The sequence below is a fragment of the Atta colombica genome, unplaced genomic scaffold (genome assembly GCF_001594045.1).
Source record: "Atta colombica isolate Treedump-2 unplaced genomic scaffold, Acol1.0 scaffold198, whole genome shotgun sequence".
In the NCBI taxonomy this organism is placed as follows: Eukaryota; Metazoa; Arthropoda; class Insecta; order Hymenoptera; family Formicidae; genus Atta; species Atta colombica.
The window spans coordinates 4,804,543-4,831,816 of NW_017259291.1; the positions used below are offsets into that span (position 1 = coordinate 4,804,543).

The 27,274-nt window shown below is 35.6% G+C and overlaps 2 protein-coding genes across 2 annotated transcripts in view; one reads left to right on the forward strand and one right to left on the reverse strand.

The window, feature by feature from the left end:
* LOC108687013 (facilitated trehalose transporter Tret1-2 homolog) lies at positions 1-27,253 on the forward strand. Its single transcript, XM_018192587.1, has 8 exons — positions 1-42; positions 18,432-18,533; positions 23,655-23,788; positions 25,020-25,266; positions 25,342-25,626; positions 26,080-26,332; positions 26,482-26,822; positions 27,101-27,253. The coding sequence occupies exons 1-8, from the start codon at positions 1-3 to the stop codon at positions 27,236-27,238; spliced, it is 1,542 nt and encodes a 513-aa protein (XP_018048076.1). The 3' UTR covers positions 27,239-27,253.
* Positions 1-27,274, reverse strand: part of LOC108687015 (very-long-chain enoyl-CoA reductase) — a 99,585-nt gene that overhangs the window by 65,127 nt on the left and 7,184 nt on the right. The gene's annotated exons all lie outside the window — the stretch shown is intronic.

The window sequence follows — 27,274 nt, forward strand, 5'->3', positions numbered from 1 at the left end:
ATGGACGCGAAGGCGGCCTTAACGAAAGACAAGGTCTTCCAGGTAATTGCGATCAAAATTAATCTTAAATTTTTTTCAATATTAGATCGCGAAGTAAAATAGGTCCGTTTTTTTTTATTAACTATTATACATTTTTGAAAAGTGAGATAGATATGTGTTTGATATTTGCGACGAAAGCGAGAAAGAGTTTTAATGTAGTCTAATGTAGAAATAAAAAATCTACAGATCTAATTTCTTCTACAAAAAAGTAGAAGAAGATCCTTTTAAAACCATTCTGACATTTGTATTCTAAAAGCAGCAATGTGAACGGCCTCGCCAGACTGCCTTGGTTAAGACTGCTAGGTCAGCCGTGTAATTTCTGGGCCGTACGTAATTTAACGCAGTTGCACTTACGTCACATGATTACACGGTTTCCGTGAATATCCGCGTTCTGTTGTTTCGATTGTCTGTTCCATTAAAGGGAGACGATTGTAATCCGTGTTCTGCTTTCTGCTTTCCGCTTCGATATTACAAAAGCCAAAAGTGTATTACGCTTTTGAATAAACGACTCTTATTTTGGATATTTCGCATAAATGCACTATTAGATATCAAAGGAACAATGGCAACCCAATTTCATGAGTTAAGTAACACTTTGTTATTTTTAACTTTCTTGTCAAAATACAAATTAGTCCATTTCTATGGTTAATTCCAAAATAAACAACGGCCACATTAACGTGCTCACTTATGAGTGAGCTACAAATATGTTACATATGCAAATACATATATAGTATGTAATTCAAAATTGAATTATTTAAACAACGAAGATCCAACTTCGACCGTTGTATGCGTTATATGCATTTAGTAAACAAAATAAACAAAATTTTAGTCAAATTTAATACATATTTTTTAATTTATTCATTTATTATTTTAATTAAATTGACGATATATTGAATAGCAGTAGCGACCTACAGAAATGATTAAAAATAATTCAAATTGGATATAATTTGACATTACGAATTTAACAATATAATGATTCTTAGACCAAGGATTTTCCATTTTAAATATTCGACTCGATTATGACTGTAAAATGGATTGACAAAAACTTATGGGACAGTCAGGAATTTCAGGAGATAAGAAGAATATATTTGTAAATGATATTCTGATAGCTCGTCGTCACTCTAGACCGGTGATAATGTCCCGAGAGTTCAGTTATCTGTTAGGATTAGTGAGAGTAATAAGAGTTAATATTGAAATTCCATTTTTTAATTATATTACTCGCGACTTCTGTCTGTGTATATGCATGTATCATATTTTCATAGATATTCGAATGGGAGAAGAGGTCATCGACCTCCACTAGCCGAATCTTGTGGCCACTTGCGTCAACACTGATCGATTTCAATTCGAAAGCAGACGTGCCTTTCACAATGCACACTAGTCATATTAGATCACGCGCAGACATACAAGTTTTAAACCTTTTCGAGAAAGTCTCGAAAAATAATTATGCAAGGTATTCATCGTGGAACAGGAATCAAAATAGAAATGTATGCATTAACTAAAAATAATATACACTTGAAATAGCAAGGTGTGGTAGTAAGTATTTAAAGAAAGTACATGGCATCAGAATAAATACGTACAATGAATTTCACGCCTAGAATTTCATGCTGTAAATCAAGAACGTTATTTTACAAGCGAACCCATATTGCTTCGGTCAATTACGTCATGTAATTAATACGGCCTGCGCTACATCCGTTTAGCTCGTTTCATCTCCGGAAGCTGCAGAGTTCCCGCGGCGATAGATGTCGGCGGGGATCTTTATTTTAAATGAATCTTCTTATTTTATCGTTGACTTAAACACAGATCGATTCGCGATGAGAAATTATGCGATAAGGCACGCTCTCATCTATGAGCATATCGAGAAACTTGTGTGCGTTGTCTATGTACATATATGCATACGTACGTGACATTCTTGTCGTGTAATCCAGTGAGTTGACATGTGCTGAGTTACTTGAAAGATCTTTACTTATTTCAATAGATTGTCTTGTCGGAAGTATCACTCAACGAGTACTTCCTATGATAAAAGACTAAAAAGACGTAAATATGCATCGAGTCCATTTACAACTTCTTATCCGTATTGCTTTTTGCTCGTACAACATGAGATATTATAGTAAATTAATATTTACTCGTTAACAAGCGAAGATGTGATTGATGTAATAGACGATATCGCGTTATTATTAATCATTGTAGCCTCAGGCTACAGGAATATATCACTATCACATAAAATTTTCATTATAATCCCTATAATTTATTAATATTTCTCTCTCTCTCTCTCTCTCTCTCTCTCTCTCTCTCTCTCTCTCTCTCTCTTCATATTAATTTAAAAACTACAGAAGTTTATTGTATATCTTTCATACAGTTTTCAATTTAATTGTCTAAATAAATTTTAATTCTATACAGGAAGTATTATAAAATTTCACATGTTTTTTTTTTGCTATTTCTAAATATATTTTTTTAAACGCATAATTTTTTTGTTCGGTTAAATTCTCGTGTTACGTAAAATGAGCGATTTAACAAAAACACATGGCATTGTCGCTTAATATTCTGGAATGGGCTCCCCCGAAAAATCTCCGTTTAGACCCTAATAACAGAGTGATGTTTGCAAACTGGTTGCAGAAGAATAGAATGTTGTTCGGCGTAATTCGTACCCTCCCGTGAAAAGTGGAGCACGTGCCTTCGTGCATTTTTTTACGAGTCGAACAAAGAAACAAAATTTCTATATACTCACTTGGATGGTTTAGTCAAGTCGTCTCCTTTTTTTTAAGGTATCATCAATGATTCGACTGTCATCAATATTTACATTCGCTTTTTTCTCAAATTTATATAAATTTTTCAATTCGCTAAAAATATGGCAGACGAGAAATCACTTAAAATGACTAATATGTCAGTAATCGCATGTGTTCGAGTGCCATTGCGTTAGAGAAGAACGAGGACCGAAAGAAGAGAGCTTTTATTAATTAATACGATCTTTATCTCCGAGGCGTGATCATCATGAATTAAAACATCAGCTGTGAACATCTCGTGTCGCGATAGATCACTCGTGATGCAAAAGGGAAAAACTTTGCGCATCACACAGCGCGATTGCGGCGCAATTTGCCAATTTTATGCACACTTCGCGAATAATGATCGAAAGTAGAACACGTGACCGCGGCGCGGCATTGTTTGCAGCGTGACAATGGAATCGGATGTTTTGTTGGGGATAATAGAGCGCGTGGCCTACACGCTAATGAAAGGGTTGCACCTTTGAATACATCGAATGCATATATACCCCGGCATATCTAGGGCTCAGCGGTGCTCAGATCGCGTATCCCAAGCCAGCCATGAAAGGATCCCGGGGTCGAGTTCACGATCGATATACGTTCGACGTATAGACAACATTTTTCCTGCCCTTCTCAAGTTTTGGATGATTTTATTTTACATCGCTCGCTCGGATTTTATTTCACCGCATAAAAGTATTATAATGACGATACTCGCGCTTTAATGATAAACATTCGTCTCACGTGGAAAGTTTTAAATTTCCCATACACTTAGGCCGCTCCTAATTTTTCCTTTATTACCGTCTCATAAGGTGACTTGATGCATAAAAAATCATCTCTATTATGCATATCAGCCCTGCGCATGCAAAGAGTAACGATGCATGAAGGATTATTTTTACTATGCATATAAACGTCAATTACTCCGGCGACGCATATACAGGTCCGTGGTTCCTGTTTTACAATAAGAAATATTCAAGGCTGCTCGAGGTCTGTGTATCAGGGCCACGTAATGCATATCAATGTCGAATGAGCACCGTCTGGACGGGCGTACGCAGTACGTCTATTATAACATCCTCTGAGAGCGCGCCGAGGCCAATGTCAGAGTTCGAATGTGTTCTTTAAAATGCTCGTAGAACAATGATGATCGGGGATGTCCGGGGAAGAAGTGCCACTGCACATTTGCAAGTCCCGATTGTGCATACGCTACACATACAAATGCATGCACCGAGATAGTCTATAGCGCATACAATATCGAATAGAAGAAACCAAGAGTGCGATTACCATTGAAGAGGACCGAGAACTTTTCCCGCTACAGTTATCTCTCACTGTCGCTATTACTTATTGTCGCCGCTACGTTGTAGATCGAAGATGCAGTCGCGCGTATTGGAACAAGCGCCAAGAGAGGCCTAGTTAAATCATTTCTGACCGGGTTATATATTGAAGGGGAAACATCTTATTTCTCGGACATTAAATAACGCAATAAATAATAAATCTATATAATAATTTATGTTTCTCGATGAATATTATACTAATATTAATGACAACATAAATGCATGAGAATTTTTTTCCAAAATGTCAAGAAAGAGGTATCTTAATCAAGATGTATATATTACGCCTGCCTCGTGTATCTATTAAACATTTTGTTAACTCGCTTCCGTGTATCCAAGTGATAATACAAATGATGTTTTGCCGTACGAGACATTATTTATTCACGGTGTCGCATGTTCTACGTTCCACATTTAGAATATCCCGTCTACGGAGTTAGTGAATGACTTCCGTTGCTGCATAAACATTCGCATTATGAGAACACATTTCACTTTATCTCAGGCTCGATGACGGAAATCAAACGTGTAGGACGAATGATAACCCATCTCTTCGAGCTTTCAAAGATAAAATGTAATCTGAATAAAAAAAGACCGATACATCATAAGTTCGATGTTGATTAATTCTATTATAATTTTAACAACACTTATAATTAACAACATATAATTAACAACACTTTAATTTCTAACAATTATATTATAACATAATAAGGTTCTAATTAAATCAATAAAAGAGCCCAATAAGAATAGCATTTTGATGAGGATCAATGATAAGAAATTCTGTTCAGTCTCATCAAAACGCTTCTTATGAATAATTATTTGACCTTTTGTTCAGTGCATTCCTAATATGTCGTAAAAGGCAATCGCAAGAAAAAATAATGTTTACGTATACGATTTCCGATACTCCAATAAATCTGGCCTGAAGAAGCGGTTACAAGAGAGAAGTAGGTGTGACCTGCAAATATTTGTCCAACAAGGGAAAAAGGATGAATATCCACATGGTAACCCAATGCTCGGTATTTCTCAACAAATGTAAGACAAGTTGCTAGATACCGGATTGTTTGATCTTTTTCGTCTTCTTAAGATATTTTTGCATTCATAGCATGCATTCTTAAAATCTAATATTATTTCAGTTTATCTATAAATATTAAATGACAAATAAATAGGACGTGAGTACATATTGTGCATAAAGGCCAAAATATGCGTTTTCGGGAAATAATGGATGATGAGATTAAACTAATTACGTTGGATTTCACATTGCCTGTGTCTGTTAATATTATATCATTGAAACAGCACGAACGTCATTTACACAATTCTCTCTTGTGTCCCAGTTATGCAATATAGATATATCACACTACCGTTATCTTTTATAATACCGTATTATATTTCTCTTTCACAACACCGTAATGTTCTTTAATATTTATCTATATTATATTTTCGTAATATTTATATTTAACTGCATTCATACGTTTACGTTATTTTATTGGACATAAGAAACAGGCTCCAAGAACGCAAATAGATAACCTCTTTTCTAGCCCGGGACTAGTTTCGAATTAACATCAAGGTACTCAAGACGCTTGATAACTCTATTCAATGCTGAACAGTTGTTTCGTATCTATCTATGGTTAGTCAGCGTGAAGTGTAAATTTATTTTTAAACACTCAACTTGCAGACATGACGACTAAACTGGAAGCTTCGGACATAGTTGAAATTCCGAGTCATTCGCGCGCTTGTAATACAGTCCGCTCTCTGTGCGATTAAATCAACGCTTCATTATAGTGATTAGATTGAAACACAATATCTTCTGCCGAAAAATATTCCAGATTGCGTCACTTGAGACTCTAAACATCGCAATGATTTATATCTGCTTATATAAGATAAAAGATGTATGTAAAAGTTATACATCGATAAGTATGATAATGTTTAAAATAAGATCATCAGCAAGAACTTTGATTTAAAATACAATTATAATAGTAATTACTACCAATAATTATACTTTAAAGTATGACTAAAGTATAATTTTGATATATCTACTTTCCTATAGCGAGTATTTCAAGTTCAATTTAAGAATGACTCTGTTTCATGTGGGAACAACGTAATTGGAACTCGAACAGCTCGATTTCAAATATCGTCCGTCTGTTTGAACATGTAAAGTCGCAAGATGTCGAAATAGGACACCGATTCGAGAGACGAAGGATCGACAGGTCAGAAACGCTCCCCTGTACTCGTATGTGGTTTGTATAAGGTGTTACCGTAGAAATGCAACGAAAGGAAGATGTATCTTCCCGTCGACAGAGAAATTACATCGCGTTGCATCGTATCACGTGCACAGTAAGCGATACTTCAAAGTATCGCGCCAACAAGATGGAAAATGAATGTTAAGAGACCACGAGATATGACATAATTGGTTTTAGAAGTACATTTTACATATTATTGCAATATTTTGAATTACACAGCGAGACACATTCCGTATTTATGTTGGAAACGGTCCACTCAGGTTTTTGTTAAAATTTTATATTGAATTTTTATATTCGAAAATGTTAATTTAATACAATGTGATTACATTATTTAAATAGTTTGTGTTTATAAATTAATATTCAACATTTCTTAGTGTCAAAATAACACAATTTATGAATACGTAAACAAATAACAGAAATAATGTAATAATTTCAAAACCTAAATTATAAGATGAATGAATAAAATGTGTGTTAACTTAATATATTATAAATGTTCCTTTTACTGAAAAAAATATTTCCGATTGTTTACACGATTGCTTCCACGATTTGTTTACAAACTTCTATTATAATATTTGTGTAATTTCCTAACATATTCAGCTTGTGTTCAATTAATACAAATTTGAATGGACCATTTGGAACATGAAATGTGTTAAATTTAACTTAATACAAATTTCTCAACAGTGTACGATGGAAACTTGTCAGCGACAAGAAACAAAAAAGATCGAATTCTAAAACCAACGTATCGACTGCGTAGGAAGTCGATGAGGAAGTGTCGCGACGGAGCGACCTTTCGCGAGTGCGTTATCGCGCAAAATCAGAACAGGACCTCCGATGAAATACAGGCTGTGCATCCTTCGTACCAACTCGACTCCGATATCCGTCCGATACACGTCAATTCCGTCGTACCGATGAAATAGCACGCTAGCTGTTACGTCTGGCGCGTATAAGTTTCCCAACGCGCGATTAGTTATCAACGGCCACCTTAGGCATAAGAGAAAGAGAGATCCACGGGAGAGTCTGATCGAGCAGGATTTATTCATGGATCGCCACGCGCCACGTGGATGGATAATTCTCTCTCTCATGTATGTGTGTCTGGTGTCCACCTACTTGTCTTGACTGACTCGCACGGCGTTCCTCCACGTGCTTTCTTTCGCCATGAAACCAGTCGTTCAAGCAGGCTAACATGCAACGGGGTTGAGATAAATATTGCCGACGACCGAACGCCGCCGTATGAGTGAGATGCGAGAACATATTATCTCCTCGAGAGAGAAGGTTCAATTGTACGCATCAATGGATCGCGAGTTACAGAAGCTGTCTAGAAGCGAGTACTATATTCAACATGCGTGGCACGTGGTGTCGTAGATTTATTCTTAGCATAGGCTCCGAACGTGCCACCTGAGATTCCTCTCTGAAGCAAAATACAGACGGATTGTCTCAATGATACTCCAAGAAAATTGTTATAAATAGAGAATAAGAGAAAAAAATATATTCACATGGAAATATACAGGGTGAACAAAAAGTCGGAAATATTTAGCTAATACTAGCTAAATATCTCGTAAATAAAACATTTGAGAAAAAAATGTTTCATATAAAAGTTGTAGGATTTCATTAAATGTATCAAAAGGTAAAAATATTCATTTGACTTTGAGCGTAAGTATAAAAAAGTCCGCAATTATAAATTTTTTATGGGAATTCTGATTTTTTATTCAATCTTGTACATTTTATTCAATTTTATTCACTTTGACATTAAAATCTTTTAGCAAAATGCCACAATAAATCTTTTTTTTAAATACTTTTCGAAGTAGTACCTATACTTTTTGACAAAAAATTCAGGTATCTCTAAAGGCTTACCTGCGTTTAAGGTCAAATAGGGATTGCTATTTGGTGCATTTGATAAAACTCTACAACTTTTGTATGAAACATTTCTTTCTCTATAGTCTTGTTTTTGAGATATTTAGTCAGTCCAATATTTTTTCGTTATCTTGTATATGTAAATTATACTATATTAATAAATTATTACTATATTTGACATTTATTTATATTTTTAATTTTTTTAATTTTTCATTATAACCGTCCTATAAATATTTTGATATTTTCATTAAGTTTCAAATCGTCATATTCTTTCTTCTTTCTCTGTAATTTCTGTGATTCTAAAATTCATAATATTTCTTCATCTCCATATGCTATGTTATTTCAGTGTCGTCTAAATTAGGAGGTTTATTGTTTTGATAGCAGCATCTCTCTTGAAGCTATTTCAAAGTAACGTTCGTGCTGTGTCAACCTCGATCCCTTAATGATCCTTATAACTGAATGGTGAGGAGAAGTAGGAGATGAAGGAGTGGGGACCTTGCGCTGGGAACGTGGAAGTGAAGAACGAAGAGTGTTCACCCCTCCCTTCCCCCCATCCCCGTAATACTGGAGATCGTGACTTACATCGAATTCTGGTCATTACCCATGAAGTTCAAGCCTAAATGTATCGTATATCCCGGGGATTACGGGGTAAATACGCCTTGAGCGTTCGAATCCGCCTTCGATTCATAATTTCATGAGAATTTATTACCGAAGCAAACAAGACAAAACGCATTCTCTTTTTTCTACTTTGGCCTTCCCCCCTTCTCTTCGCATTCCCAAAAGGTTCATGTTTCATCCGAATTTAAAGATCGCAACGATCTTAATCGTCATCGAAACAAATTGGCAAATTATGGCGAAAATGAAGATTAACAGTATTCACATTGAAAGTTTATAATTATTCTTCTTCGTGCAGCAATTATAAGACGATTTAATGCATAACTAAAAGAATTTATCTAAATACGAAAAATCTTATTTTTTAAAACGGATCTCAGTATTTAAATATTTTTGTGTGATTTTTTTATATCTGATTCTGCAAACCGAAATCTTTTTCAGTCTTGAAATTATGAAATGCAATTATGAAAAACAGAACTAGACAAACAATTTAATAATAATTTTTTAAACTAATAAGCATCTTTATAAGAATATTAGTAATCTGAAAATTCTAAGATGAAAATCTTAAACCTGCGAATAATTTTTATTGCGAAAAATATTGCCTCAGCCTAAAAAAATTAATTTTTGATAATTGAATCAGCCCACCCTCGGCGATAAATAATAATACAGGACAAGAAGCGGCTATTTAGAAACAGAGAATCTGTATATGATGGCATATCGTGTATAACGCAAATGATGCGCGTAACGCGCGTTTTATCGAAGCGGCCGTTAAAACGCCAGCTGGAACCAAGTGTTTTCGCTCGAGCTCACCTCGTATAAGCTGCGAAAAAGGGACGGACGTGCATAAGTTACTCTAAGTCATCTTTTCGCGCGGACCTCTCGACGTAATGTCGCGTGCGCCTTCCTATCATCCACGCGATAAATGGCCGTTTCGGAAAAAAAGAAGGAAGAGAGCGGGCGCACAGGGATAAAATATGACGGACAAATTGGTCGGTTGCTTTAGACGGTTACACTTAGATATATATGGTATTCATAGCTACTTGACCCGAATGCGCGCGCAAAAGGCGCGGGATGGTGAACTTGGCGAAGAATAATCTAATAAAACATAAAGTATACGGAATGTAAGTCGTATTTTATAGCTTTTCTTCGGTGCAAATCTCGGAGAGTCAAACAGACAAATCTGCCAGCTGTTTTCCTTCTCTCGTTGTCTGCCTTCCTGTTTCCTTCCGCTTTCAGTTTGCTATCGCTTTCCATGCGTGCGCGTGTGTACGTTTTTCGCGACGGAAACAAAAATCAACCCTGCGAGAGTATCACCCGGATCAACGACTCGCAGGAATGAAGTTCGCGAAAGAGTGTTGTAACATCGCGTCAACGTTGCTATTCTTTTTCGACCAAATCGACCGAGCCGAATCGCTTTCAGCTGTGAACGCGCGAACGTGTAAAAAAAAATTCCCTCTGACACATCGTCGTGCTGACGTGATGAAAGAGATAAAGGCGAAGGAACGATAAAAGAGCTGGCAGGAGATTCAACGCCTCCTCTCAGCGAATTTAATCGTCTGCGAATCTCTGCGCTGCTATTATGAATTTTTTTTATTAAGAACACTCTCCTATATGATTCAATAAATTTAATGTTTCAATAAATTTAATAAATTAAAAAAAAAACAAGTGTGTCGATTTTTAAATTTGCGTAGATCAATGTTTTCCAATCTTTTTCAATTCGGGACATATTAAAATAATAACCAAAATAATAACCAAATTTATTGATATTAAAGCACTGAGAGAAAGGATTTCGTTAATTTAGTAAGCCATCAGTACCTTTAACTGATGATTGGTAAATATGTGACAATAAATTTTGTTGTTGTGTTTGCTACTAGTCAGCTATATCAATCAATTATTAGTAACAAAAGCAAACTATATAGAATCTAACCTATCTTTTGGATAGACTTTAGATTCGTTTACATAGAATTTGTAGATGATCGTGGAGTCTTAAGTTATAGGAAACCAATCAAGCACAGTTAAATGTAGGGAGAATACTTGATTAGAATTGGTCAATTTCTTATAATTTGGAATCCTGCAATCGTCTACGATTTTTATATAAACTTCTTATTTGCTAGCGATACTATTATTTGTTACATTGAAGAATTAATTTGTAATCAATCGGTTTTTTAACAAATATCATTTGCTTTCTCTTGATTTGTTTCCTACAACAAAATTATTTTTCTCAATGAGTTAGCATGCGATTCAAAATCAGTCGATGGCCTGGCGAAATATGACGAAATCGGTAATCACATACACAAGCACAAATCCAATGTAATGGCGCACGAGCACATGTACATGGGCTCGTGTTTGTGTGTGTATTACAGCGCCTCGCTACGATAAATGGCTGAACTTATAGGCGTGGAAAAGTGATGTTTTGACGACGAAATTTGTGTTGCGAGCCATTTCATTATTATTTGCTTAATTGTGAAAATGTGACGTGTCTCTACCTATGGAAGTCCTAAAAATGGGCAGAAACTAGTTATCCTTAAATTTGATACGTAAAAATATTCATATTTCATTCATTTCAACAGCTGTTCAAACCATGTGTTTCTGCCCGAAATTAGGTTCATTTTACCTGCCTTTTATGATCATTTACTGACTATTAAGGGAGAAAAGGAAATTTATGCCCATTTTTATAGGTATTTTAAAGCAACCTCGTCATTTAGATTTATCCAAGTTGTCTTTATTTACAAATGGCTTGCAGCATAAATTTACATGTCATGCCTCGCTTCTGACGTCACGATTCCAACATGGCCGCCGCGGAGAGAGACTAAGACTCTGGAGCCTTAAATACACATATTTCAGTACTCAGCGGATCTTTTATTAGATACAGCCAACACGACATTCAAAAATAAGTAAAGATTTTAAAGCTCTTATTTTTTTATCAACAATATTAAGTGAATTTTAATTTATTATATAGGATTTCTCTTATTTAATTAGATTTAGTCTCATCGATCCAAATTCATATCACAATTGTTTTATTTTATTGTTTAAAAAGTTATTTTATTGCAATGACAATATCGTTTTGATTAAAATATTTAGAGAGTGAACACAATATAATTTAAATAATTTTTGAAATATTTTTTACTTCTTGTTTTACTCGCTTTATAATTATTATATTTCTAAATTTTTTGACTTCTTTTATTGTCTCTAAAATTTTCACGACACACCAGAAATCCTTGCGGCACCACCATTTGGGAAACCTTAGGCACAGATAATCCTAAAAGACCAATTAAAATATCGATAGAGAATATTCAGAAACGTAGGCAGTAAAAGAAGGTTGTGGCCAGCTTTTAATTTCGTCGATTGTGCGAATGTTATGAAATTGATTGCCGTAGAGACATCGAATTGCTAAATTTTCCCAGGCGATAGAGAGGAAAACATTACGGTTTTACGGAAATAACGATGAAATAACGTTGTGAGAAACTCGAAGCTCGCGAGCTGAAATTAAACTTTCTAATGAATGAACCGTAGTCTTGGCTGAGTAATGTAACGCGCCGCAGCAGTTGCGTGTATATGCATGTATAATTAATGGCCACGAGTTTAAAGACAACTTTGCGCGATTAAGCAATGCGAATGCGAACGTTACACCTCGCTTGAAGAACGGCGGAATGCCCAACCGAATTTGCAGAACTCTCGTTAAATTGCAGAAGTGCAGTTTTTAATTCCGAATGTAAAGCCATGATTAAAATTGCTTTCTAGAATTTTTTTTACAACGTCAGGAAGTATGTAGGATGTTAAATGTTTTTAAAAGGTGAATCTTTTTGAGGTTTTTTTTCACCCGGCTGCGACGAATGAAAGGGTCTCTCGCTTAGCAAAATTCCAGCAATTAAGTGTATTACGCGCATTTTATTTCAACGGATACACGCCTTTCGCGAGCAGTCACGAATTTTACATGAAGAGCGGCGACCCGCGCGAAGCAACGAATGATATCTCCGGTGTTCATTCCGCCGCCTTGTGTTTTTGTACAAGGCAGAAACGCTTACGTTAATGAAAACCGTCCGTAGACGATCCCCTCGTAAAAGCTAGTAACGAACGCTAAAGCAAAAAGCGTTGAAATTAAAAGCTGCGACCTCTCGATTCTTGACGTTTGTCGTGCCACTGGATGCATTCATTAAAATATTTCCGCTTTAATTAGGACTGACGAAACATTTTCTTTGAATCTTTAATTTTTCATTCTTTATATTAACATTCTTTATATTAAATTATTCATTAAAATAAACAAGTAAAATTATTCCATTACAAGATTCCATTAAAATTCGATATACAGATCAATTTAAAGGTGAATATGATACTTTATTTATACAAAATAATATTTTTCGCAATAAAATTATTTATACACTGAGAAAAAAATATAGTTAATTTTAATAAATATTTAGTTTAATACTGCCAATTAAACATTTACTTTACAGTAAGTAAATATTCGTTCAATAAAAAAAAAATGATTGTTAAATCAAATTAACATTTCTTGTAAATAAATAAATATATATATCTTTACAAATAAATATATCTTTATATTTACTAAATATTTAATTGGCAATATTTAACTAAATATTTATTAAAATTGACTATTTTTTTTTTCAGTGTAGGTTTTTCAATGGTGCTTATCTGTAGCAGCAGATTATTAAGATCTGCCTAGCATCAATATCATTAAATTGCTTAATTAAAAATTTAATTTGTAATATTATTGCTCTAGTTCTATTAGAATTGCGTTTGAAGACTAAACATTAAATTCGGCGTGCAGTTTTTTTTTCAGAATTAGATATGTAATATATAAATTCACACCAAATTATTTAAGCACTAAAGTTTCAATTGGACAGTTTAGATCCTTTATTTCTTATTCATTGTATACTTACATTAATTAAAAGACACTTTTGTTTAATATTATTTATACTCTCTTCTTTTTCTCGCTTCGCGAAAGAGATACGTGAGCGGAACGAGAAGTGACAGTAGAGAATAGCATGCGTTGCGCAATTCCATTATAATTTGCCGTAATTGTCGCACGTGAATTAGTGCAATTACGAGCGGTGTACGGACCTGAGCATCGTAGATGTCTCGGTAAGAAATGTCGGAACATGCGGATCGATACTGCACGAGAGCGTATAAAACGTTTTGTCTCACACTAATACGAGCGACACGTAATACGTTCTCATAAACGTCATGTGCGGATTAATCACGTCTCTATTTGATGTTTACATTGCAAGTGATATACGTCGTTCACTACTTCATGACTCGTCGCGTGGCCGTATGGTAATTACGGAGACGCTGGGCTTATCTTTTATTAAAAATTGTCTCTTATAGAGAGTTTAATCTCCAATTATTAAATTGCCAAGTTGGGAATTAATTACTTCAAGTTGATAAGAAAGACCCAGCTACTTTGGCGCAAGAGGAGAATATCGCGAGCGGGATTAAAAAGATCCCCACCTTAGGTACTCGGGTTTATATATCGTTATACACCACAATGTGCATTTAAGCCCGTATATTGCATTATTATTCCGCTGCTCGTTCTCGGCGCAGTGATAAAATTCTAATAGCGCGGTTATATGTACGTAGCCCGATTCTGTATATATTTCCTCTCGCCGGCAGAAATCCTCCTACACAAGCCTTCCTCATTTATTTCTCGTCGGTCGGAGCATGGAGCTTCCCACCTTATCGCAAAAATCAGTAATTAAGTTACGTTTCCCCCGGTACTCTCGAAGAACGAACGCGCGATGGAAACGATTTGAAAACGGCAGCGGCCAACCCCTTTTTAGCTCGCGGCATAGCCGTTCTTCGTGGCGAGAGCGCGCGGCATCTCTTATTAAATCTCGGCGCGAAATTATTATTAAGCGTGCACTATCCGTAGGATCCACTATACGATCCTTCCAGGCGCACGTTGCACAGATTTACTCGCGACTACAAACGTTCTAGGCTATACATGCTTCGCGCGATTCGCTCTTCGCGAGTCTCACTGCGCAAGATTTATTAATTTCCGGATTATCCTGCCCGCGATTTCCGTCTTCGTCGTACAAATGTGTGATTTCAATTAATCAGTAACGAATACAATTTCCTCCGAAGCCGAGATAAATGCGATCGGTATTGAATTATAAATTCAGAAACGCAAGCAGCAGGACGAACATTTTCGTCCAGGCGTAGCTTTTATCGCTCCGTTCAATTATAGCCGCGCAGCGATAGCTATGCAAAAAGGCCCGTTTTACTCTCGTTATCTTTGGTCCTGCATTTACAAAGAAAAAGAGCGGTCAAAGCGAAATTTATAGTACGAAGCGTTTTAACGACGTTTTTACGCCGCTCCGCTTTGGAAAGATAAATTGCGGAGCTCGCGACTCGTGCCCGTTTTTATCGATATTCCGATATTCTATGGAATATTGTATTACCATTCCGAAATGTAACAATGAAAATATGATATAAACTGTTATTATTGTTATGTGAAATTATTATTCGTACAAAGAAAATTTCACGTTTCACTTCATTTCATCGGACGCGCGATAATCATTTTTACACGTTTTCACGAGAGTACTTTCCACGAAAGAAAGCGTCAGCCATCTTTCCATTCTTATTCCCGTTTCCTTGTGCGATAGGATTTTTCACGGCGATACGAATAGGGCGGAAGTTAGTGTTACATACCGCACAGTTCGCGAACTATCTGCAAACTCTATTCCGACGTGATCGTCCTCACGTGGAATTCCCTAGCGTATCTCGAGATATTGATTTTGCGACACGATTTGCCGGAGGATACCCACAGCGCTGCACACTCCGGGAAATAAATCCGCGAATGGAATCTAGGTGGAGGAAACATGAGAAATCGCATTTGCTAGATTCTATGAGAACTTATCTGCGATCTTGTCGATTATTGAAAATCGGCTAAGTCATTCATCACACTGGCGATGCTATGCCCGAATGAGAGGGAGATAGTGCGAGGAGAGAAGCGACAGAAAAGGAAAGGAGGATGAAAATGAAAGACTAATCGGAGATTCGATGACGGGAGATAAAAAAAAACCGCAAGCTCCGTGCAATCGGCAACTCGCATGAATAATCATCAAGAGACTTGCATTAAGTGGGGAAACATTTCCATCGTTCGCCATCGCCTTATGCTTCCTTATTGATTTTCGCTGATGTACTCTGCTATTAGCTCGTACCGTCGCTTCATACTAACTAAAACGATTATACGCTCGTCAGAGGATATTTGAAACATTTTCGCACTTTATAAAGATGTCAACAATACTAGACAAAATTTCTAGTTTATGCAAAATATAATTTTTTTTCTTAAATAGAAAAAAGAATCTTAAATTTCTTTCAATCGATATTGAAAAAAAATGTTTTGATTAAATAAAAAAAAAACAACCAACAAGAATGACATCTTGTTGATGTATCGGAATATTTTTTTTCAGTACAATTGAGGCAAGTTTTAAGATCTTTTTATTTTTTATCTCACCAAAATACCATTCCTCTTGAATGCTTTTTGTTAGTTTAAACAAAAAAAATCAGAATATTTTTTCAGTGTATAATTAAAGCACGTAAGTTTTAAGATATTTTCTTGCTTAAAAAAAGTTAAACTTCCCATAGAAATTTTCAAATAGAATTTTTGTTTACCAGATATAATCAGAAATCCTGTTTTGTCTCAACAAAATTCTTGAACTCTTTTATTGATTTAATATATTTCTCGATGTGTCAATATTTTCTTTGTCAAGCATCAGTTTTTTTATAAATACGTGTGCGCTTAAATCTCACGCAACAACACTTCGTGCGAGCTTAGTTGAATAGGCGTGCAAAATTTTGTTAGGCAGAACCAGTTCATCATAAATCACGAAAGGCGTGAACGGAACGACTTTCGGTATAACTCATGCGATTGTGCAATATGGAAAAGTCCTCAAGTGTCGTTGGATATCTAATGTCGTCTTAAATACACACGCCGCGAGCTGCGAACAATGACAGCCTCGAAGTCTAAACTACCGAAGGAATCAGATCCCGTCGTCAGGTGCGTATAAATAAACAATGAGAAAGATACGCCTTCGGGAGATCCGCCTAAGAGATCTATTCTTAATGGAGAAAATACTTGACAATGATTTAGATAGTCATTTTACGGCGGCCTGATCTAACAAGTACTTCTGTCTGACGTCTGGCTTTACATTTTCTGCCTCAAGGTTACTCGAGCGTATTACAGCAGCCGTCGCGTACGCAAGTAATATATTCATAGCCTGTAATGAGACTATAATTAAGCTGTACCATGGAATTATATAATTAAATTTAATGAGTGATTTAATTTATCAGCGTTCGTGCATATTGATTAATCATCGTAATCTGCAAAAAAGATTGTAAAAGATTGTAAAGAGAACTTAACGCAGAGCATCTCGCTCGACTTTAATGAAAATTTTAACGGGCAATTTTAGAGCTTTTTAAAAGAAGTGAAAGCTTCGGGAGTTCTCTAAAGGAAATTTGCCAGTATTAAGGTCAACGTCCATATTGATGAAAGTCCTCGAACAATAACAATCGTCGATCGTTAAATACGAGCGTAATAAAGCGATCGTCTCTGATACGCATAAATCCGGATTATCACGCGTTTACTCTCACGTCTCTCTCGCGATCGTTGATCGCTAAATCCGAACACACGGGTCATCTCGTTGCGATCATCGACAAACGACCAATGCATAAAAGGTAATAATTTTAGCCACTAAAATATAACATATCTAAATAGCTCGCACTTCCGTGTAATTAGTAGACTTTAAGTATAATAAATATTTTTTCGTTATTCAATCCAATGAACTTGACGCGATAATCAAGATGACAGCTCTAACAGAAACAACGTCTCTTAAGCTTAAGCCACTCGGTTATTGCCTAAATGACTTGTGTTTGAGTCGGTAGATAATACAAATGATTGACGGTCCACTCTCGTCCCCAAAGGGCAACTAACGTGATCAGCAGACTGGAAGAGAAAGGGCGCGAAAGCGCGCTATCAGCAAAAAGAAAGTTTCGTGATGAAAATATTAGTCATATACTTTCTCATCAAAGTGATTTAGAAAGATTCTTGGAATAACTCTCTTTCTCCAAAGAGAAAGAATTATTCCAAGAGTCTTTTGATTCTAGGAGTTTTAAAAAGAATTTGAAATGAAATATGCGTATAAACATAGTACGATTGGAAAATAATTACGCGAGTCAAAATTAAAGTAAATAGGCTCGTATGATTGCAACATAATTTAAGAATATCGTGACCTATTTTAAGCTTTTTAAACAATCTATTAGTGAAGAACTTTTTTCTTCTCATCTTGATATTTCGAAATAACATGCTATATTGACTTATCAGAACTAGACACATCGCCACTGTTACAATAAATATTATTTGAATAATTATTCGTTAAGGAGATTATGATATTATTTTTATCACTAAAGAAAGCTTTGTAAATCAAAACGTTTGTATATTGAATTAATTGTATTTTTATCTATTTAAATATATTATTTCTAAGTCACCTGTTTAAAAATCTCGAAATAAGCCACGATACTGTTAAATTAAAAAGTAAAAAAAAATCAATTCGATGGCTATCTTAGTTATCTGTGTAATATTGATTGTCATTTGCATTTTGTTGCAGGTAACAACGATACCCGACGAGGGCGAGGACAATTTTAAAATGCCCAGGGCTTCCGTGGTACACATGACGTCGACGGCAACGAGGCCGCATCATATGTCACAAGTATATATCATTAATAAATATTGTCATTGTTAATTCGTTAAGTTTAATAATATTATATCAATTAGTTAATAATCATCTAATAATAGAGAAACATCTTTACATCGATTAAAGAACTGACTATTGTATAGATACTGACTATTGTACTTTTAGAAATTTGTTAATGACAAGACATATAAAAATGGAAAACACCGAAAAAACAGTTTTATTGGAGTAAAAGATTAGACATGATCTGAAAATAATTTTGTTAAACCTTCAAAATAATTATTGGGACACTTAAGCATGATAATTCTGCAAAAAAATTTTGACATTCTACCATCATCAATTTGAGTATTCCATTATTTTATTGGTCCAACAAAATTATTTTCAGCTTTGTATCTAATTGAATTTTTAGATGTTTTAGCAAAATCGTTCTTTTCGTATAAAATAGCGTTTACAATGAGATTTTAAGGGGTAAAACTTAAATTTCAAGGTCTCAGGTTATCTTAATTGACCAATCATAGTCGAATGTGAGGAGAATATTTGACTATTTGATTAATTTCTTACAACTTAAGGCTTAAAGCATAAAATTTCATTTTAGACGCCGCTTAAAAATGGTAACTAAAGAACAATTTATCGAAAGTACGACTTTAGTGTGTTTCTCACGATACCTAACTATATTAAATTTACAACGATCATGAGTATATTATTCAGCGAACGCGTAATATCCTTCAACAATTTGTGTTTCTCTTGGTAGAACGCGGTTCTTAAATAATCAAGCGAGATAGTGAGACGAATCTTTTTATCTGTGGTTGGCAAGGGGCCATATTGATATGCAAATACCGAAGACAGCACCGAGCGTAATTGAGTGGTCCGGTTTAAAATGGATATCGTGCACACGGAGGCCTTTCGGGAGGGCAGGAGAAGACCGCCATCGTACACCCACATACACCGAGTTGCACACTTAACACAGCACCGACCGACCATCCTCATAATCGTATAAGCGGGAAGACGACTTTTAAAGCTCGTTTTTCCTCTCCCTTTCTCTCTAGCTTTTACCCCTCTACTAATAGTTTTAAGCTAATGGCTCCCTCGGCTAACTTCGATCCGATACTCTGACGCACATCCCCGCGCTTATGGAACTGCTCCGAGTATTTCGCACGGCTTGATGCAAACGAGCTTTTAACGTCGTGTCCGAGAATGAGAAAGAGGAAGAGAAGCGTAAAAGAAGGGTGAAAGAATGCCCAAAAATAATATCGGCAGAAGCCGAGCGCGAATTTCTTACGTTCGAAAGGAAAATACGCTCTCGCGTGAGAATATGTGTTTTTTTTAGCTCGTTAAAATCCCTCGTGTCTGTCATTAAAAATTGTTCGCCATTACTGCAATATCGCGAATATGCGATGGATGCATATTAGATAAACGCGCCTCGTATATTCTTAATGCATCTCGTAAACCGTAATTAATATACCAAATTCTCCATCGCCGCTCTAAGAAACGGGAAACATATCGGCGCTCATTACCGTGCTCAACGTTTTCCTGAATGCGCTATTCATCGCGTGGCTCGATAATTAGTCGAAGAAAGCGATTCAGGCGAGCGCGCTCGTAAACTCGTGTTCATTACCGCTGTTGCTGCTCGCGCATATCGTATTATACGAATAATTAGGATTGATGGCGTCCAACTATTTTCCGCGGTTCACTCGGGCCTCTGAGGATATTCTCCAAAAAAAGCGGTAGTTGCATAACATAAAAATTATTGTAGAGATTAACTCTGCTGGCCTGTTCAAATTTATGCTGAGAAAAATTTATCTGGTTGAAAATGAATAAACTAAAAAGTTCTAATTCTCAATCAAAATTTTATTACGACAAAAAAAAAAATTTCTAGTAGATTTAACCAGAAAATTCTGAGATTCAGTTCAATCAGAATTTTATTTAGTCCAATCAAACATTTTTCTCACTCCATGCAATCATATCGTTTGTGTCAATATATAATAATTAAAAAGTTCTCAAAAATAACAAATTTTTATAGAAAAAAGATCATGAATTAATAGACAAAGTCATCAAATATCAAAGAAAAAGTTTTTTAGTAAAATATTAGTAAAAAATTACATTCAAATAGAGCAGACCAACAGGACTATAAAAACATACTGATAATAAATCTAAAAGCTGCGTACAATGCAATTCTTCGCTTTTAACTACGAGGTAAATAGTTCTTGCGACACGTCGGTCGAACTTGTAGCTCAATGTATTATCGTAATTACAAATCTCGAATGGAAAGTGGGAATATAGTCGTAAATTATAGTCATAAACCTCTTCGAAGTCAAGACTTTATTCGTATTCCAATTAATCGATAAGGCGCACAAAATTATGTCTCGGATCGCATTATAATTTTCGCCTCAGTCATTGGGCGTAAATGAAGGAAAGAAAAAGTTTAATTGCAAAGTGGCGCTTGGCGTCCCACGTATTATTGTCGACTAGAAAGACAACGGTATCATGAGCCTCTCTGGCGAGACGATAGAAAGGTTATATGGCGACACGTCTAATCGCGTACTATGACCGTTTACGCTCGCTGCTCCTAATGGCGAGAGAGATAATTGAAAGTGCATGTAAATTTATGTGGGATCGGCGGCGCCGCTTGAAATTCCTTATCGAATATACGCTCGTCGTTCCGCACGTCACAAATATGAATTATGACAAGTCATCGCACATTAAAATTATTCAGTTTTTCACAGACTACTACTATTGTATATAGCTTCTTAAACAACGTGTTTAATTAATTTGTCATACAACAATCTTGGCCGCTTATAAGATTTAGAATAGTAAAAACACTCACAAGACTTATGGCGGAAAAAAATTTGCTTTTCGAAGCAAAAAAACAATGAAACGTTCTCAATGAAACACAATAAGTGAATCCGCATTTGATTATCACGATTTTCGAATTCATTCATTTCAGTACAATTAATACATATATCTTAACAAAAATTTAAAATCAAACTATCGACAATTTCGTTGTTCGTATTACATTATAAATTATCGTTGATATCAATATGACTCGTATTAAAATTTTACTTATCGCAATATTGATTATAAATTATAAATGCCAACATTGCGATGAGCAAAAGTTTAATACAAAATATCGATGAATATTTATAATGATTATTGTGGATAACATGGATTTATGAATCGATGTGAGTGTTGTTGATGTGAGAGTTGTTTTGTGGTGCAAAATTAATATTAAATTGCCTAACAAACACACACTATCGCTTGCAAGACTTATGGCGGAAATAGAAGCAAAAAAAAAAAACAATGAAATATCAAGCTCAATACAAAATATAAAACATACAGTAATCAAAGTGGATTCGCGATCGATACGATTACCACGATTTCCGAATTCACTCAACGACATGTACAATTAATATTTACATCCTAACAAAAACTTAAAACCGAACTATCGGCAATTTCATTATTCGTATTACACTATCGTCGGTATCGATATAACTCGTATTAAACTTTTACTTATCGCAATATTGATGTTATAAATTATAAACGCCAACATTGCGAGCAAAAGTTTAATATCGATGAATATTTATAATGATTATTGTGGATAACGTGGATTTATGAATCGATGAGAGCGCGTTGTATTTTGTGGTGTAAGATAAATGATATTAAGTTGTCTAACAATAAACAAATAGATTAGCTAATAATACGAATTAAGAAACTAAAGTTATGGGAAGAATGTTCTCTCGAGCAAAAATTTGTAGTATGTAAAATCGAGAATACGATATTACAGAATATATTTAATATTAAAAACTCGAGAACGACGAATATCTTCTGATTTACCACAATGCATTCTCATAACTAGCATAACAAATAGAAATTACATAATATTTTAATTTTATACTTGCATGAATTTAATACCATCATTTTTCTCATAATAGTTTTCTGCAGTCGTTTGACCTCTAACGAAAAGATGGGAATCGGAATACCAATAAGACAAATAATGTCGCATTCAGATTAGAAGATTCATTTGCGCACCGCAAAAAGTGCACGTATCGCATAAAGATACGTCTACTGAACACAAAGAAATAGACATATAGGGACATAGACTTCGCGCAGTATCTTATGTCATCATTCGCCGTAAGATCGTGAATGCTGAGCGTGCATGCGGTAACAAAGATAACACTCGAAGGTTTACTTTGAGATTTAAGTTTTAATGAGTCAGTGAAAAAAATCACGAATTTATATCCGTAGAAAAAAAAACATCGCCGTTAGATATTTTTTCATCACTATAAAATCATTATACAATATCTCATGCTTGCACATTCTTGCTTCTTCGAGCGAATTCATCCCTCGCAAAATTATATATCGTTGTTTGGAAAAGCGATACGCGCCCATAATTTCATATAGAGAGAAACTTACATGCGTCGCGCGAAGGATTCGTATTATAGGCGTCGACATATATGGATCGCGGTATTTTGAAATTGAATCTGTATATGTTGCAAATGTATACATATGCATGCACATAAATGTGGGGCCACGCGAAATGTTTAGTATTCCTCGTGAGGGTTCAAGCCCAGCTTTCAATTTGCGGCTAGCAATTTGTTCGCCAGTTGCCACCCCTGTGCAGCACAAATGCGCGATGCATTCTGGATGTATATATATGCATCGTAGCGAAGCATCATAGTGCGCAATGGACGGATTTATACCTAGTGTTATGATTTCAACGCTGTTCAAGAGTGCTTCTCGATTAGGAAACGTTACAAGATGGAGATTCGATAAAAGAGGAGAACTCCATGTTTCTATATCGATGGATTTTCAATAACGTGGATATAGCAAATTGAGTGTTTTTAAATTGAAAACGTGCGCGCAATGTAGAAATATTCCACGAAATATTGAACGTAGAACGCATTGTGGAAGTAATGACTCCTTTCAACGCCGCCGGACTCTATGATATAGAGCGGTACGCGCTCACAAAGAACGCGGTAAAAGGAATACACAGGCGTAAATTTCAGTCACTTGCCAACGTAAAGTAAACGAAGTTGACGTTCGCACCGCTGTGTTATACCGCGTTCCTGCATAAATTCTTTCACGTCAACATAAAAAGATCATTTCACGCGTGAGTTCATTAGAGCCTGTTTAACTTGATAGGTATTGGCGACCCTGGCACTATCTATGGGAACTCTCTCCTCCGGTTTGGCCAAGGGTTACACTTCGCCCGCGTTAGACTCCATATTGGATAATCAACCGCCCCATCTTTATCAATCACCTAACAATGACACGTGGTAAGAATTTGAATATTTAATAATTAGATTATATAAGTCTGCTTTCTATAAATAATAATAAGATTCTTAATATAAAAACAACAATAATAAATCAAGATATTAAGATTTAAAAGTATATAAGATTCAAAAGTTGCTGTGCTTCTGTTTTCTATTATTAAACTAGTGTATACTTTTGAAAATTTAAAGTGGAATAGGTATACGTTTGATTATTTAATAAAAACCAAAAAGAGTTCAAGAACAGTCTAGTGCAAGAATAATAATAGACCTTAGGCGATTCCATGACAATCAAGTTTAAACTGATGTGTGACTGAAATATAATACAAACATGTAATTTTTTGTAATTTTTTTACATTTATATCGTTACTCAATCTGGATTTAAATATATATATAATATTACATAGCTGCTAATATAAACATATTTTTATTTAATTCGCAATAAAAAGAAAAAAGAGCATATTTTATGTTGCATATATTTCATTATTTTCATCATCGTCACCAAATAATAACGTCACTAAAACTGATAAAATTATTTATGAAGTTAGAGAGCACCACAGTAAATTTTACAAATAATTTTATCAATTTTTGCGGTGTTATTATCACAAATAGTAATGAAATATACAGCATCAAATATGCTTTTTTTTATCTTCTTTCGTTTAATCAAATTAAAAAGATGTTTATGTTAATATAATCTAATCTGGAAAATATTATATTAACATAGTTTATGTTAACAGTTATGAGTTATTGTATATGTGTTTGAATGCAGGTTGGACGAAAAATGAATCAAAAGGTTATACGTTTGTTTAAGCGTCATTTAAACTTGATCTTAGGAATTCTTATGGAATTTAATTGATCTGCATGTAAGAAATCCACTGTTCCATGTTACACGGAACAAAAGTTTCGTCTTGTTAAATAATATCGGATTTCAATCCGAAACGTTGACAATCATGGACAATTATATCCACGCGGTGACTTATTCGAGCATCACGTTCTTGGTTGCTAATTCCGGGATGCGTTTACTGCGACAACATGCAAACTCTACTGGGAAGTAGAGCTGTTCACAAATAATACTCGACAACTGAGACACGGCTGCCAAGAGAGATTACGTTTGCACCAGACGTCTGCTTTGACATTCTGGGAACAATACCCAATACATCAAGAGTGTCTCCTGGATGCATCTGAATTACGTCAAGAGTTCAGACAATTTTAATCGTATTTATGCTTTCTTGTGTAGGTTGGCTTTTTCGGTTACGCAACAGGAAGCTTCGTGGGTTGCATCGTTATCCATGCTGGGCGCGTGGTTCGGTGCCATGATTGGTGACTGGATAATGCGGAGAGGTCGTCGTTTGGCCTTACGCATAACATCCTTGCCTCTAGCAGGAGCCTGGGTCTTAACGGGCGTCGCACCGTGCGTGGAATTGGTGTACGTCACAAGTTTCATCGGCGGACTTTGCTGTTCAGTCATCACCATGGTGGCGCAGGTAAAAAAAAAAGATTCGATTCGATTAATTTTAAAATTAAATCTTAGTCATCGCATGAGCAAATTCTTTTTGCAGGTATACATATCGGAAATCTCGATGCCGGGTATTCGCGGATGTTTGTCAGCGATGTTGAAGGTGCTCGGTCATGTTGGTGTCTTGCTGTCGTACATAGCCGGCACATATCTGAATTGGCGGCAAAGCGCACTACTAGTGGCCGTCGCACCGTCAATGCTCTTTTTGGGGACCCTCTTTATACCCGAGACACCATCATATCTCGTATTAAACGGCAAAGATGACGAGGCTGCCAACAGTTTGCAATGGCTGCGCGGAGAACACGTCGATATAAGACACGAGTTGCAGGTAATTTTCAAAGTTTAAAAATGAAATAACTTTCAGATCATTATTTAATTCATAATATCAAATTACACGATTTAAACGATTTAAATTAGTTTTAATCATTTCTATTAGTCACCGATTTTACTCAATATATCGTTAATTTAATTAAAGCAATAGAGTTAAACAATTTAATCCAAGAAAATTAAATTCAATTCAAATGTTAAGCTCGATTCTTATTATTAATTTATTATTTACTCAATAAATACGTTAATATGAATGTTGTTTACTTCGAAACTAAGATTGATTTACATTTTGAAAGTTATTTGCAAAAATAGCAAGAGATTGGATTACCATTTCTCCTTTAATAAACTAACAGTGAATAGAGCGGCTGTCTTTTCATATTTTTCTCGACGCAAATCAGCGAACGTCAATCGCAAATAAGGTTCGATATAAATTTGCAATTAACTATGCTTTCAGGTCATCAAAACGAATATTCTGGCTTCGAGGGCTAGGCAGTACGAGCTAAGTTTTAGGAACAGTATGTTTACACCGAGACTATATAAACCCATCGCTATCACATGCGGTCTGATGTTCTTCCAACGATTCTCCGGCGCGAATGCGTTTAATTATTATGCGGTACTTATTTTTCGTCAAACCCTAGGTGGAATGAATCCTCACGGAGCGACCATAGCAATCGGATTTGTACAGCTATTGGCTTCTTTACTGTCAGGTATATTAAATTTTAAACAATATCGATAATACCCAGTAAAATTAAATTCTATAATTAATAAGATTATGATGTGAATAAAATAAATTATTCTCTTTCTTATTAGATATATTTGCGTTTATCACACTTAACCGAATTCATATCACTCGCAGGATTTTTGATTGATATAGTCGGTAGACTACCGCTTTTGATAGCCAGCACCGTTTTCATGTCACTGGCACTCGCCGGTTTCGGCAGCTACGCGTATTATGTGTCTCAAACGCAAAATCTTGGCTACGTGGACTCGGCTGTGGTGGGCCAGCACGATTGGATACCGTTACTCTGTGTACTCGTGTTCACGACCGCCCTCGCTCTGGGCATATCGCCAATTTCTTGGCTATTGATTGGCGAACTATTTCCGCTGGAGTATCGCGGCCTCGGCTCTAGCATTAGCACGAGCTTTAGCTACTTTTGCGCGTTTTTTGGGATCAAGCTCTTTATGGACTTCCAGCAGGTGAGGAGGTTTTCATTTTCTTTTTAAGATATTAACAAGTACTTAGACTTTAAAGACTAAGTTAGAAACTAAGTTCATTCTTCAAAGTAACATTTTAAATGAGAAAATTCATAAGAAGGAATATGGCGTTTTAAGTAACATTATTTTGCTGGAGTAATTTGCCCAAAGCATATATAGCGTTTTATTCATACAATATTATTCTCTACAATTAATCAACGACAAACTTCTGTAATCATGCAATTAATAACTTAAGTTATGAGAACTTCTTCTCTTTTTAGAGTCTCGGTCTACATGGAGCCTTTTGGTTTTATGCCGCCGTGGCGGTCTGCGGATTGTGCTTCGTAGTCTGCTGCGTGCCTGAGACGAAGGGCAAGCAGCTGGACGAGATGAATCCGGATTATGCGCAAGCACGGTAGTATAAGGCCTCGCTGACGGGGGGTCTCTCGAACTTA